Source organism: Schistocerca piceifrons, chromosome 10, assembly GCF_021461385.2.
Source record: "Schistocerca piceifrons isolate TAMUIC-IGC-003096 chromosome 10, iqSchPice1.1, whole genome shotgun sequence".
Taxonomy (NCBI): domain Eukaryota; kingdom Metazoa; phylum Arthropoda; class Insecta; order Orthoptera; family Acrididae; genus Schistocerca; species Schistocerca piceifrons.
Genome location: NC_060147.1, coordinates 44,786,984 through 44,800,145, shown reverse-complemented (window position 1 = coordinate 44,800,145; position 13,162 = coordinate 44,786,984). Strand labels below are relative to the sequence as shown.

The following is a 13,162-nucleotide window of genomic DNA, read 5'->3' as shown; positions in this document are numbered from 1 at the left end:
GTCAAAGGTTCATGAATAAAGCCATATTTGTGTTACTTGGATTGGTTTCGTGTATTGGTTACTGCAGCTACACTGGTAAAGTTTGTTGTACTAATAAAAGCAATCATGACTTGCAAAAGTGAGGTGTGGCTTGCAGCTCCTTAAGTCAACTCAGCTAGCTTCTCAGCACTGGAGAGTGACAACTTCTGTGCCATCACAGACTTAGTGGCAATGTTTCCTTCAGAAAGAAGAGTGAGTTATAAAACAGAGACTGTGGAACCTCAAAATAAAGATCTGCCATTAAGTGGATGAGAACTGGCAACCTCTGCAGCACTTAACACCACTCAGTCACCTTATGCCGGCATTGAAAAACATGTTATTCTATTTCATGTCTGAGGAAAAATCATTTGGTGCTTTTAAATAATAATTTAATTGAAGATTATTTTATATAACAATAACAAAGAATAACAGATCTATGATGTGCAATCATCTTTAGTCCGCCTAAATCTTTGGTCTTTCTTCAACATGAGTTTTCTTTTTTTCTTTTCTGTACATAACACCCCTAACTGTAGTTGTTTAGTTTGTTCTTCTCTCCTTGCACCGCAAGCATGTTTGACGGTTTTATCATAAGCAATCTATGTACTTATAAAGCTCTATTTGTATATCACATCTTAATCTACACAATTACTCTGTAACAAACATTGGAAATTCCAGTTTGGAATATCAAGAATATTAGGAAAAGGATAGGTTGATAGCCACCGTAAAGATAACCTGTTGAGTTGCAGACAGAGGCGGTCGAAAGACTGTTGCACATAATAGTTTTTGGATGAAGCCTTCTTCAGCGTGTGTGTGTGTGTGTGGGGGGGGGGGGGGGGGCTCTTTGCTGAATAAAACATTGGCCAAAAGCTATAATGCATCTGCAACTCGATGGGTCATCTTTACGATGACTAGCAATCTATCCTTTTCCTAATATTGTTGATTACTCTGTATTTCACACTTACGTTTTTGGCATGGGCTTCATACAGCTACTTTTACAATTTTTCAATCTTTTCACTTTTAGATGTTTTTTTTGTTGTTGTTGTTGTTGTTGTTGTGGTCTTCAGTCCTGAGATTGGTTTGATGCAGCTCTCCATGCTACTCTATCCTGTGCAAGCTTCTTCATCTCCCAATACCTACTGCAACCTACATCCTTCTGAATCTGCTTGGTGTATCATCTCTTGGTCTCCCTCTACGATTTTTATCCTCCACGCTGCCCTCCAATGCTAAATTGGTGATCCCTTGATGCCTCAAAACATGTCCTACCAACCGATCCCTTCTTCTAGTCAAGTTGTGCCACAAACTTCTCTTCTCCCCAATCCTATTCAACACCTCCTCATTAGTTATGTGATCTGCCTATCTAATCTTCAGCATTCTTCTGTAGCAACACATTTCAAAAGCTTCTATTCTCTTCTTGTCTAAACTGTTTATCGTCCATGTTTCACTTCCATACATGGCTACACTCCATACAAATACTTTCAGAAACGACTTCCTAACACTTAATTCAATACTCGATGTTAACAAATTTCTCTTCTTCAGAAACGCTTTCCTTGCCATTGCCAGTCTACATTTTATATCCTCTCTACTTCGACCATCATCAGTTATTTTGCTCCCCAAATAGCGAAGCTCCTTTACTATTGTAAGTGTCTCATTTCCTAATCTAATTCCCTCAACATCACCCGACTTAATTCGACTACATTCCATTATCCTCATTTTGCTTTTGTTGATGTTCATGTTGTATCCTCCCTTCAAGACACCATCCATTCTGTTCAGCTGCTCTTCCAAGTCCTTTGCTGTCTCTGACAGAATTACAATGTCATCGGCGAACCTCAAAGTTTTTATTTCTTCTCCATTGATTTTAATACCTACTCCGAATTTTTCTTTTGTTTCTTTCACCGCTTGCTCAATGTACAGATTGAATAACATCGGGGACAGGCTACAACCCTGTCTCACTCCCTTCCCAACCACTGCTTCCCTTTCATACCCCTCGACTCTTATAACTGCCATATGGCTTCTATACAAATTGTAAATAGCCTTTTGCTCCCTATATTTTACCCCTGCCACCTTTAGAATGTGAAAGAGAGTATTCCAGTCAACATTGTCAAAAGCTTTCTTCAAGTCTACAAATGCTAGAAACGTAGGTTGGCCTTTCTTTAGTCTAGCTTCTAAGATAAGGTGTAGGGTCAGTATTGCCTCACTTGTTCCAGTATTTCTACGGAATCCAAACTGATCTTCCCCAAGGTCGGCTTCTACTAGTTTTTCCATTCGTCTGTAAAGAATTCGCATTAGTATTTTGCAGCCATGACTTATTAAACTGATAGTTTGGTAATTTTCACATCTGTCAACACCTGCTTTCTTTGGGATTGGGATTATTATATTCTTCTTGAAGTCTGAGGGTATTTCGCCTGTCTCATTCATCTTGCTCACCAGATGGTAGAGTTTTGTCAGGACTGGCTCTCCCAAGGCTGTCAGTAGTTCTGATGGAATGTTGTTTACTCCCGGGGCCTTGTTTCGACTCAAGTCTTTCAGAGCTCTGTCCAACTCTTCACGGAGTATCGTATCTCCCATTTCATCTTCATCTACATCCTCTTCCATTTCCATAATATTGTCCTCAAGTACATCGCCCTTGTATAGACCCTCTATATACTCCTTTCACCTTTCTGGTTTCCCTTCTTTGCTTACAACTGGGTTTCCATCTGAGCTCTTGATATTCATACAAGTGGTTCTCTTTAATTTTCCTGTAGGCAGTATCTATCTTACCCCCTAGTGAGATAAGCACCTACAACCTTACATTTGTCCTCTAGCCATCCCTGCTCAGCCATTTTGCACTTCCTGTCGATCTCATTTTTGAGACGTTTGTATTCCTTTTTGCCTGCTTCATTTACTGCATTTTTATATTTTCTCCTTTCGTCAATTAAATTCAATATTTCTTCTGTTACCCAAGGATTCCTACTAGCCCTCGTCTTTTTACCTACTTGATCCTCTGCTGCCTTCACTACTTCATCCCTCAAAGCTACCCATTCTTCTTCTACTGTATTTCTTTCCCCCATTCCTGCCATTTGTTCCCTTGTACTCTCCCTGAAACTCTGTACAACCTCTGGTTCTTTCAGTTTATCCAGGTCCCATCTCCTTAAGTTCCCACCTTTTTGCAGTTTCTTCAGTTCTAATCTACAGGTCATAACCAATAGATTGTGGTCAGAGTCCACATCTGCCCCTGGAAATGTCTTAAAATTTAAAACCTGGTTCCTAAATCTCTGTCTTACCATTATATAAGCTATCTGATACCTTTTAGTATCTCCAGGGTTTTTCCATGTATACAACCTTCTTTCATGATTGTTGAACCAAGTGTTAGCTATGATTAAGTTACACTCTGCGCAAAATTCTACAAGGCGGCTTCCTCTTTCATTTCTTACCCCCAATCCATATTCACCTACTGTGTTTCCTTCTCTCCCTTTTCCTACTACCAAATTCCAGTCACCCATGACTATTAAATTTTCGTCACCCTTCACAATCTGAATAATTTCTTTTATTTCATCATTCATTTCTTCAATTTCATCATCTGCAGAGCTAGTTGGCATATAAACTTGTACTACTGTAGTAGGCGTGGGCTTCGTATGTATCTTGGCCACAATAACGCATTCACTATGCTGTTTGTAGTAGCTTACCCGCATTCCTATTTTTTATTCATTATTAAACCTACTCCTGCAGTACCCCTATTTGACTTTGTATTTATAACCCTGTATTCGCCTGACCAAAAGTCTTGTTCCTCCTGCCACCAAACTTCGCTAATTCCCACTATATCTAACTTAAACCTATCCATTTCCCTTTTTAAATTCTCTAACCTACCTGCCTGATTAAGGGATCTGACATTCCATGCTCCGATCCGTAGAACGCCAGTTTTCTTTCTCCTGATAACGACGTCCTCTTGAGTAGTCCCTGCTCGGAGATCCGAATGGGGGACTATTTTACCTCCGGAATATTTTACCCAAGAGGACGCCATCATCATTAACCATACAGTAAAGCTGCATGCCCTTGGGAAAAATTATGGCTGTAGTTTCCCCTTGCTTTCAACCGTTCGCAGTACCAGCACAGCAAGGCCATTTTGGTTAGTGTTACAAGGCCAGATCAATCATCCAGACTGTTGCCCCTGCAACTACTGAAAAGGCTGCTGCCTCTCTTCAGGAACCACGTGTTTCTCTGGCCTCTCAACAGATACCCCTCCTTTGTGGTTGCACCTACGGTACGGCTATCTGTATCGCTGAGGCACACAAGCCTCCCCACCAACGGCGAGGTCCATGGTTCATGGTTCTCTTGTGAAACATGAGCATCTAATCTTTTTGTGCGAGCTCTGATTTGTCTTATTTTAGTACAATGGTCATTTCTTCCTAATTAGGTTATAGTAAACAAAATATTTTGGCATTAATAGGGGATAGTTGACAATTGAATTTTTATGAAAATATATCACCTCAATGTAAAATGTCTTAGCCTTAATGATTGTCAGCCCAATTCACTTATCTTGTCCATGAGACTCTTTCACCCCCATTTCACAATAATACAAAATGAGCTGCTCTTCTTCAAACTTTCTCGAAGTCCACTGTCAGTCCTATCTGCTAAGGATCCCACCCATGCAGCACTACTCAAAAGGAGGATGGACAAACACAGTGTAGGCCATCTCTTCAATAGATTTATTGCATTTATGTGATGGTTCCAATTTAAGTTGTTTTTAATTGTAATTATATGTACAGTATTTAGTAGAATCTGCAGTCTTTCATCTTGTATTATTATGAAACTGAAATTTGATGGAATTTTTGTTGTACTTTTTTACATGACCTCACACTTTTTTATTGTTTAGCATTAGTTGCCACTTTTGACATTGTGCAGGTATCTTTCTAAATAATTTTTAAATTGGTTTTGATCTTCAAGTGATTCTAGTAGATAGTAAATGGCAGCATCGACTGCAAACAATCTAAGAAGACTGCTCAGATTGTCTCCTAAAACATTAATGTATGTATTCAATAGCAGAGTGCCTATAACATTCTCAGGGAAGCCAAGATACTGTTTGCGAGATGACTTCCCCTCAGTTACAGGAAATCATAAATCCTGCCTCACAGCTGAAGTGATACTCCATGGGTCCGCAGTTGGATTAGAAGCTGCTTATGATAAATGATATCAAAAGCTTTCTAGAAGACTAGAAATATGGAACCAACTTATTTCCTGTCAGTAGCATTGTTACCACTTGTGAATAAATAACCTGTTGTTTTCCACAAGAACAGTATGTTGTTAATCAGACCTGGTTAGGTGTCAGTAGATCATTTTCTTTGAGCTATATTAATAGTGGTTGAATACAATATATGTTCAAAAAGCTTACTACTTACTGGTATTAATGATATGGGTCTAAAATTAGTGGATTACTTGTATTTACTTTTCTGTATGTTGATGTTACTGTGCAATTCTCCAGCCTTCAGTTATGCACCTTTCGTCTGGCAAAAAGTTGTATATGTGGAGCTACTTCATCAGCATATTCCAAAAGGAAGAAAGATTAATATGGAACCTGGACCTCGTCAGACAAGAGTTATTTCCTGCTCACAATAGACCCATAAATGCTTTCCTGTTAATGATATGCCATTTAAACATGCGGAGCAACTCTTATTTTCTTCCTTTTCGGTTCCAGCAGGTGTGTTTTGTTTAAAAGAATTAAGTGAGGTGGTGGACAGTCTATTTCACTGACTTAATAGACAGCAGAGCAAGCCAAGTCTCCATTCACTGTAGGTATGAATTGTCCAGGATAGGGTGTCTGAATCAATAAAGAGCAGACAAGTCGTGGCTTGAGTTTTCCAATGAACTGTGACTTGCAACTCAAGTCTCCACTGCATTAATACTACCCCATTGCATGCAGTCCATACAGTAATTGTGTGTCAAGCGAACTCTGCGTACCTTAGCCCATCCATATTGTATCATTCCTTGCTTAAACTAACTTAATCAGAAAAGGAACCTGACACAGGATGCATGAAATTGAGGAGGCAAGAGGGCATTTAAATATCTGGGGAACAGTGAGGAAATGGTTTTCTCTACAAACGTTCCATGTACTTGTATGACATGACTTGATGGCTGAACTTTTGTTTTAAAATTCTGTCCTCAGCTTAAATTTTTATTTTTCCAACAATCTGTGGCAGGCTTTGAGAGGTTCCACAAGTAATACAGTAAAAGCCCTTAATACCACAGATGTGTAGGAGATACAACATCTGGGAAACCAGAAGGTCCATTAGTGTCTGCTTAGCAGACCAAGTGTGCTGTTTGCAGTCCTACCCATTTGTGCACACACAACAATGGAAAGCCCAGGATCGAATAAGAATATGGAATGGACAGATTGCTGCTCATCACATAGAGGAGGCTTTGAGTTGCACTCAGGCACAATGAGAAAAAAATAGTAATTATAACCAACCAGTGTTTCTGAAGTGGAGCTGCTCAGGAGATGTCCAGTACTGGCAGTAATCATCATACGGCAATGAAACGTGACAGACGTGCTAATGCGGAACCGATGTAAACTGGGAAAACAAATTAGTTCCAGTTGTGGCCACCAGATGCAAATGTAGTGCTGCACACTGTTTCTATGATGGTCTGACATCCACACTGTCATTTGACATGCCATAATACGAGGGAATGGTATGGCTGTCAAGAGACAGTGTGCTGTTAGTGAAACTGTTCTTTGTGAATGAATGCAATTAAAGTGCAGCACTGAGGGAGTATCGCCAACTAAAAGGTCTGAGGAGAGGCCTGATGTCATTAAATGGTTTAAAGAAGATGGTAATGAAATTCGAAAACATGGGTGATCTTGGTGTGGGCATCATATCCCTGTGGAAGTTATTGCTGTTGCTGTAATGGACCATGCAGTATTTGCCCCACATACTGCTAGTGTTCGTGCAGTGTCACGACAATTGTCCATCCCGAGGTCAGCAGTACGGAAACTTTTGCAGACTATTTTACACCCATACAAGATCCAGACTGTCCAGCAACTGAAACCTCAAGATCACCAACGTTTTGTATCTGCTCTTTGTTTTCTGGCACGGATTAAAGTTGACAACATGTGGCCGGGCAATATTCTGTCGAGTGACAAGGCACATTGTACACTACAGGGGTGACTGTGGGGTGTGTGTTCACAAGCCCCTTTATTCTTGGTCCATTCTTCTGTGAAAAGAATACACCCAGAAGGCCTTTCAGGTGTACCCTGTCAGCTGCACATTATCGAGTTCACTTGTACAGTATGTGTTTGCTGCTTTGGAAGAGTGAAACTGTGTGGAAACCACTGTTCTCATGCAAGTTAGGGCAACACCTTGTACTGATAGGCCAATGAAAGATCTGCTTAATACAACAATCCACAAACATGTTATCTCCAGAGGTTTTCTAGCTGCATGGCCTGCAAGGTTACCAGATCTGAATCCTTGTGACTTTTGGCTCTGGGGATACATAAAAGAATGCTTTTAGCAGTGAAATGTTTGGTCACAACCTGATCTGAAGGCCAGTATTCAGGACGATATTGCTCAGATTGTGTGGGAACAGCTGTGAGAAACTGTTGATTACGTCATTTTGTGGATGAAACATCTCAGCGATGTCTCCGGTGTTCATATTTACCAAATGTGTAAGTCACAGTTAATAACAAAATCAACTTACACCTTTCTCACTTGTGTAACCTTTTCTGCTCACATCCCGTTCCTAATCCAGTACATATGGAAACATTTGGGTATGTCTTTCTTGAATTAACAGTGCCAAATTTGCACCTGCTGGCCAAAATTGGATTTATTTATTTATTCCCAGCATAAATTGGTTCTGCATTAGTGCTTTAGAATATCTACCTAGTTTCACTGTCAGACTGTAATTACAGCCCATGCTGGATCTCTGGGAGTAGCTGCACTGTAATTATAACTACCTGGTATTTGCAGCTTTTTGGCAGAGTCCTCATTCAGAAGCAGAACTCTCTCACATTTATGCAACAAGAACATGTGTAAATGTGGCCACGTGACTTGATGCTAAGGCCTAAGTGTGCATGTGTCTGATATGAGAGCAAGCTATGTGTATTGAGCAGTGGGGATATGGAGGCGGCATGGGGCAGGAAGAGGGGAGATATAGCTGGGTAGCGGTGGGAGGTGATTCTAATACTATCTGTGGGAGCTTGCAGATACATGGTAGGGACAGGATACAGCTGCTAGGTTGGGCTATAATGGAGCAGGGAGACGAGAGAAGTAAGAGAAGAGGAAAGGGGTTGTAGGTGCATTGGTGCATTAGCAGGACAGAAAGCGTATGTAATAGTGGAGAGGGTGCAGGAAAGGGGATAGGCAGGTGGAGGACTAGTGAAAGTTGAGGCCAGGAGGTTACGGGGACAAAGGATGTGTCCTGAAGAGGGTTTCCACCTGCACAATTCAGAAAAGCTAGTGGTGGAGGAAAGAATCCAGATGGCATAGGGTGCAAAGCAGTCATTACAGTGAAGCACATAATTCAGGGCGGCATGTTCAGTCAGCAAGTGAGTGGTCCGACTGTCTGTTGGCCGCAGTTTGGTGGTGGGCATTCATGCAGTCAGTCAGTTTATTGGGTATCATGCCCATGTAGAATGTGGCACAGTGGTTGTAGCTAAGTCTGCTGATAACATTGTTGCTTCCGAAGGTGGCTCTGCATTTGATGGAGCCGTAAATGGCAGTGGCAGGACTGCAGTAGGTGGTGGTGGTGGTGGTGGTGGTGGTGGTGGGGGGAGGATGTGTGAGGTAGATCTTGCATCTGGGTGTTTTGCAGGGATATGAGCCATGAGGTTTGGGAACAGGGGTGCAGGAGGGACGGCCAAGGATGTTGTGTAGGTAGGGATGGGGAGGATAGCTGGAATGATATTTCACATTTTAGGACACATCAAGTTATAGTCGAAATTCTGGCAGAGAATGTGATTGAGTTGCTCCAGTCCTGGGTGGTATTGATTCAAGAGAGGAGTTCACTTTTGTGGACGGATAGTGGGTATGTGGAGGTGGTAGGGAACTGGAGAAACAAGGCATTATATCTGTTTGTGAACACAGTTGGGAGGGTCATTTTGGTCTGTAAAGGTCTCAGTGTGGCTTCTGTCATATCAGGAGAGGGACTGCTTGTCACTACAGTTGTGATGAACATGGATGGCTAGGGTATATGGAAGGGAGTTTCCAGTGTGTAATAGGTGGCAGTTGTGGAAATGAAAGTATTGCTGGTGGTTGGTAGGTTTGATGTGGACAATAGTAGTGATGTAGTCATTCTTGAGGTGAGGTGTACATCAAGGAAAGTGCCTTGGTGGACTGAGGAGGGCCAGGTGAAGTGAATGGGAAGAAAGTGTTGAGGTTCTGGAGGAATGTGGACATGGTGCCCTCACCCACAGACCAGATCATGAAGATGTCATGAGTGAATCTGAACCAGGTGAGGGGCCTGGAATTCTGACTGGTTAGGAAGGATTCCTCTACATGGCCCACGAATAGGTTAGTATAGGATGGTGCCTTGTGGGTGCTTATTGCTGTATCATGGATTTGTTTGTAGTTGATGTCTTCATAGGGAACAGGTGAAGGTGTAATTGGTCGTGGTGACCTGGGAGGAGGTTGCATGTTTGAAGTCACTCGGGAGGTGGGAAAATTAGTGTTCACTAGCGGCAAGATCATGTCTTTGGGATTGTTAGTGTAGTGGGAGGTGACATCGACAGTAACAAGTGGGATACCATCTCAATTTTTTGAACTGGCGCTAGCTTTTCTAGATTGTGCATGTGATAACTCTGCTTAGCCCCCCTGCCCCATCCCCGTGCCCCCCTCTGTGACCTCCAGTTTTACTAGTCCCTGTCCACCACCTGCAAATCCCCTTTCCTGTTCCCACTACAGTATTGCTCAAGCCGTCTATCCTGCCGACAGACCTATGTAATCTCTCTGCGCCACTCACCTCCCTCCCTCTTTCCCTCCTCCCTCCCTCCCCCACCTCCTTTGCCACCCACCCCTCCCACCACAGTCTTCTGACACAGCACCTTGCAGCCCTATCCTGTGCATACCATGCCTGTGCAAGCTCCATCAGGCAGCACTAGAATCTTCTCCCAACCCCTACCCTTCTACCCCTCCCCCTTCTGGCCCCATACCTCCTCCTTACTCCCACTACCCCCTCCAGGTAGATTGCTGCTCATATCAGTCTTGGTCTCAGTCAGGCCTTAGTGCTGTTCAACCAGTTTGTCCATATTTTTGTGATAAGGTGTCGAAAGACCTGGTTTTTGGCTACTGAGAAACAATAAAGTTACCAACTAAAGCCTGACATTCAGTGCATGTTTGTTACCTTTAATTAGGTAAGACAGCTGCAGGGAAACAACAAGACATGCAGAAAATACATACACACATCAGTATCTCTCCAAATCTTTAACTCACGTCACAGCTGCTCAATATGGGCACCATTTGTGATGTGGCAAACGTCAATGTCACAGTCATTATCAGTGACCACACTAATTATCCTCCCTTGTAGCTCTTACAAATTAAACAGCAATCAACGCAGCAACACGTGATCTGACATAACCTCATAAGGAAAAAATCATATGGGGTTAGGTCAGGTGATGGTGGGGCCAACTGAAGAAGAGAGTCTCAATGGGAAGTACATCCAGTCCAGTGCTTAGGCGTTTGCCTTGAGGTAATCTCAAAAATATGAAAGCAATTGTAGTGGAGCACCATCTTGTTGCAAAGTAAAGTTTCCACTGTGTTGCTGTGATTGTGACTAAAGCCATTGCTGCAGCATATCCAAGTACTTGAAACCAGTCACAATTTACTCCACTAAGAAAAATGGTCTGTAAACTTTTGTAGAGGGCATGGTACAAAATATGTTAACTTTAGGCTAAACACGAATGTGTAACACAGTCTCGTGAAACCATTGCAAAAATCAGAATGAAGCTCAATGTCCCGAGTTGTCAGTGCATGTAGCAACTGCAACCAATATGAATGTATATGTAAATGTTTGTGTTGAATCTTCCAGACCATTGCTGCAGTACCTGCTGTTCTCAGTTTGCACATGTCTTCAATTTCTTTGGACTCCTGATGAATGATAGCTGCTCATACTCCACATCTGTTGACAATCCTGGCAAGCCTGTTTTCTTTGCACCACAAAGGCAGTCAGTCTCAGTATTTGCTGTGCTATTCAGAGATAGGCTTGTTTGTTGCATCTTTCCCCAGTATTTGGTACAAAATCGTCGCTGGCCGTCACAACTTGATGAACTCGAGGACACAAAATGCACTCATTGCTCTATTAGATGCCATATTCTGATGTGCCTGCTTCCAACTGGTGCGCATCATAACTGTACCACTGTGGATATTACAAATCGCAACTTGGAGAGATGCCGTAGCCACTGTATGTGTCATTTTTCTGTATGTCTTGTTGCTTTTGTGCAGTCATCTTCTGAAACACAGAAAGTACGTGTGAGTAACCCTCTAATTACTTCCCCTTTTAGTGACCAATGTGGTCTCGAGTAACTGAGTCAATTTTTTAATGTTGCACAGGACATAACAAATCTTGCACCACGCAAACCGGACTGGGACCTGAAACGTGACGTCGCCAAGAAGCTGGAGCGGCTCGAGAGGAGGACGCAGAAGGCGATTGCGGAGCTGATTCGCGACAGACTCCGGAAGGGTCAGGAGGACCTCGCCAACAGTGTCAATGCCGGTGCACGCATCAACCAGATGGATGCTGCCAACGAAGATTGACGGGATGCGGCCCTCTTTCTGTAGAGTCTGCAGGTTCCTGTAATAGGTGCTGAAGCTGCTGGGAATGCTGCCTGCTGCCAGCAAGTGGCAGTAACCCCGTCAGTCACAGTGGCTTTCACCTGCAATCGCAGAACGGTTGATGTTTCAAGCTGTGAGCTAATCTGCTCGGTAGCGTGTCTTTAGCTGATGCACTGAACTGTTTCCCGTATATCGAAGTGCAGTCAGTTGCACTCAGGCATATACCAGTACTAGCGAAAGTGCGACTGGAGTCTCAGATTGTGTATGGAAATTTGTACTGAAAGACTGTATTTGCAATGCATCTTGTCTGTAATTGTGCTACTGGCACAAATTATATAATTCGTGATCATAATGATTGATAATTACATCTTATACAGCACAATTAAAGGTACACCTTCAGACAGTTTTATTATTTTTATTTTTAACTTGTGTGTCTGTTCAGAAAGGCATTTTCAGAATTTTGTAGTTGACAAGACCTTGCCATTAATGTTTAAAACATTTTCTCTAAAAACTTTTGTTAGGAGTATGAGGTGTAATCAAATAAAACAATGATCTCAATACATTATATAAATGTAATGCTTTGCCGTTATTGCTTTCCTCTAATTAAAACATGTTACTCTCATCACATTTCTGTGTGACACCTTGCTTTGTGTTCTAATGGCAATGTTTTACTAACATTGCCATTAGAACACAAAGCAAGGTGTCACACAGAAATGTGATGAGAGTAACATGTCTTAGAGTAAAAACATTAAGAGATTTGAAAAAATGTAAAAACTATGGTTATCAGAACAGGAGAACTTATGTAATTGCCATCAGAGCCTTTTACTTTACTGTAAATTATCATTAAAATGCATGTGCCTGCGCAACCAACATGCCCCAACCCCGCGCGCACTCTCTCTCTCTCTCTCTCTCTCTCTCTCTCTCTCTCTCTCTCTCACACACACACACACACACACACACACACACACACACACACACACACACACACACACACACAATGTGAAACAGAGTACAAAAAATTTGCAGTCCTAAAAGTAAACATCATGCATTTATTTTGGCATATTACGTACTGCTTATGCAAATGGAGTTATCAAACTTTGACTATAGGCAGTACCGGCAGTGTGCTACATTGCCAACTGCCTGTTAAGTTGTATTGTTCACAAAACAGTACAACCGTATCGAAGATAATAGGAAGGGCTGACTACATAAGAAATAAAACAATACTGTAGGCTCATGAGTTCTGCAAAATTTGTCCTGAGGTAATGACTCTTGGCTAGATCCTGTCATCCAGAGCACATACTTCCATTAGGTGAGTCATCAGGTAGCCACAACTGGACATGACATACTGAATGTACACAGTTAAAGAAATACAACTATCCCTCTACTACTATCATTGTTCCAAAGGTTGCGTG

General features: G+C 42.1%; 1 protein-coding gene across 1 annotated transcript in view; it reads left to right on the top strand.

The window, feature by feature from the left end:
• Positions 1-12,252, top strand: part of LOC124718956 (coiled-coil domain-containing protein 12) — a 28,754-nt gene extending 16,502 nt beyond the window's left edge. The window contains exon 3 of the mRNA XM_047244623.1: positions 11,529-12,252. Coding sequence (XP_047100579.1) covers positions 11,529-11,732 — 204 coding nt within the window. The 3' untranslated portion in view covers positions 11,733-12,252. The remainder of the gene's footprint in view (positions 1-11,528) is intronic.
• Positions 12,253-13,162: the final 910 nt, after the last annotated feature.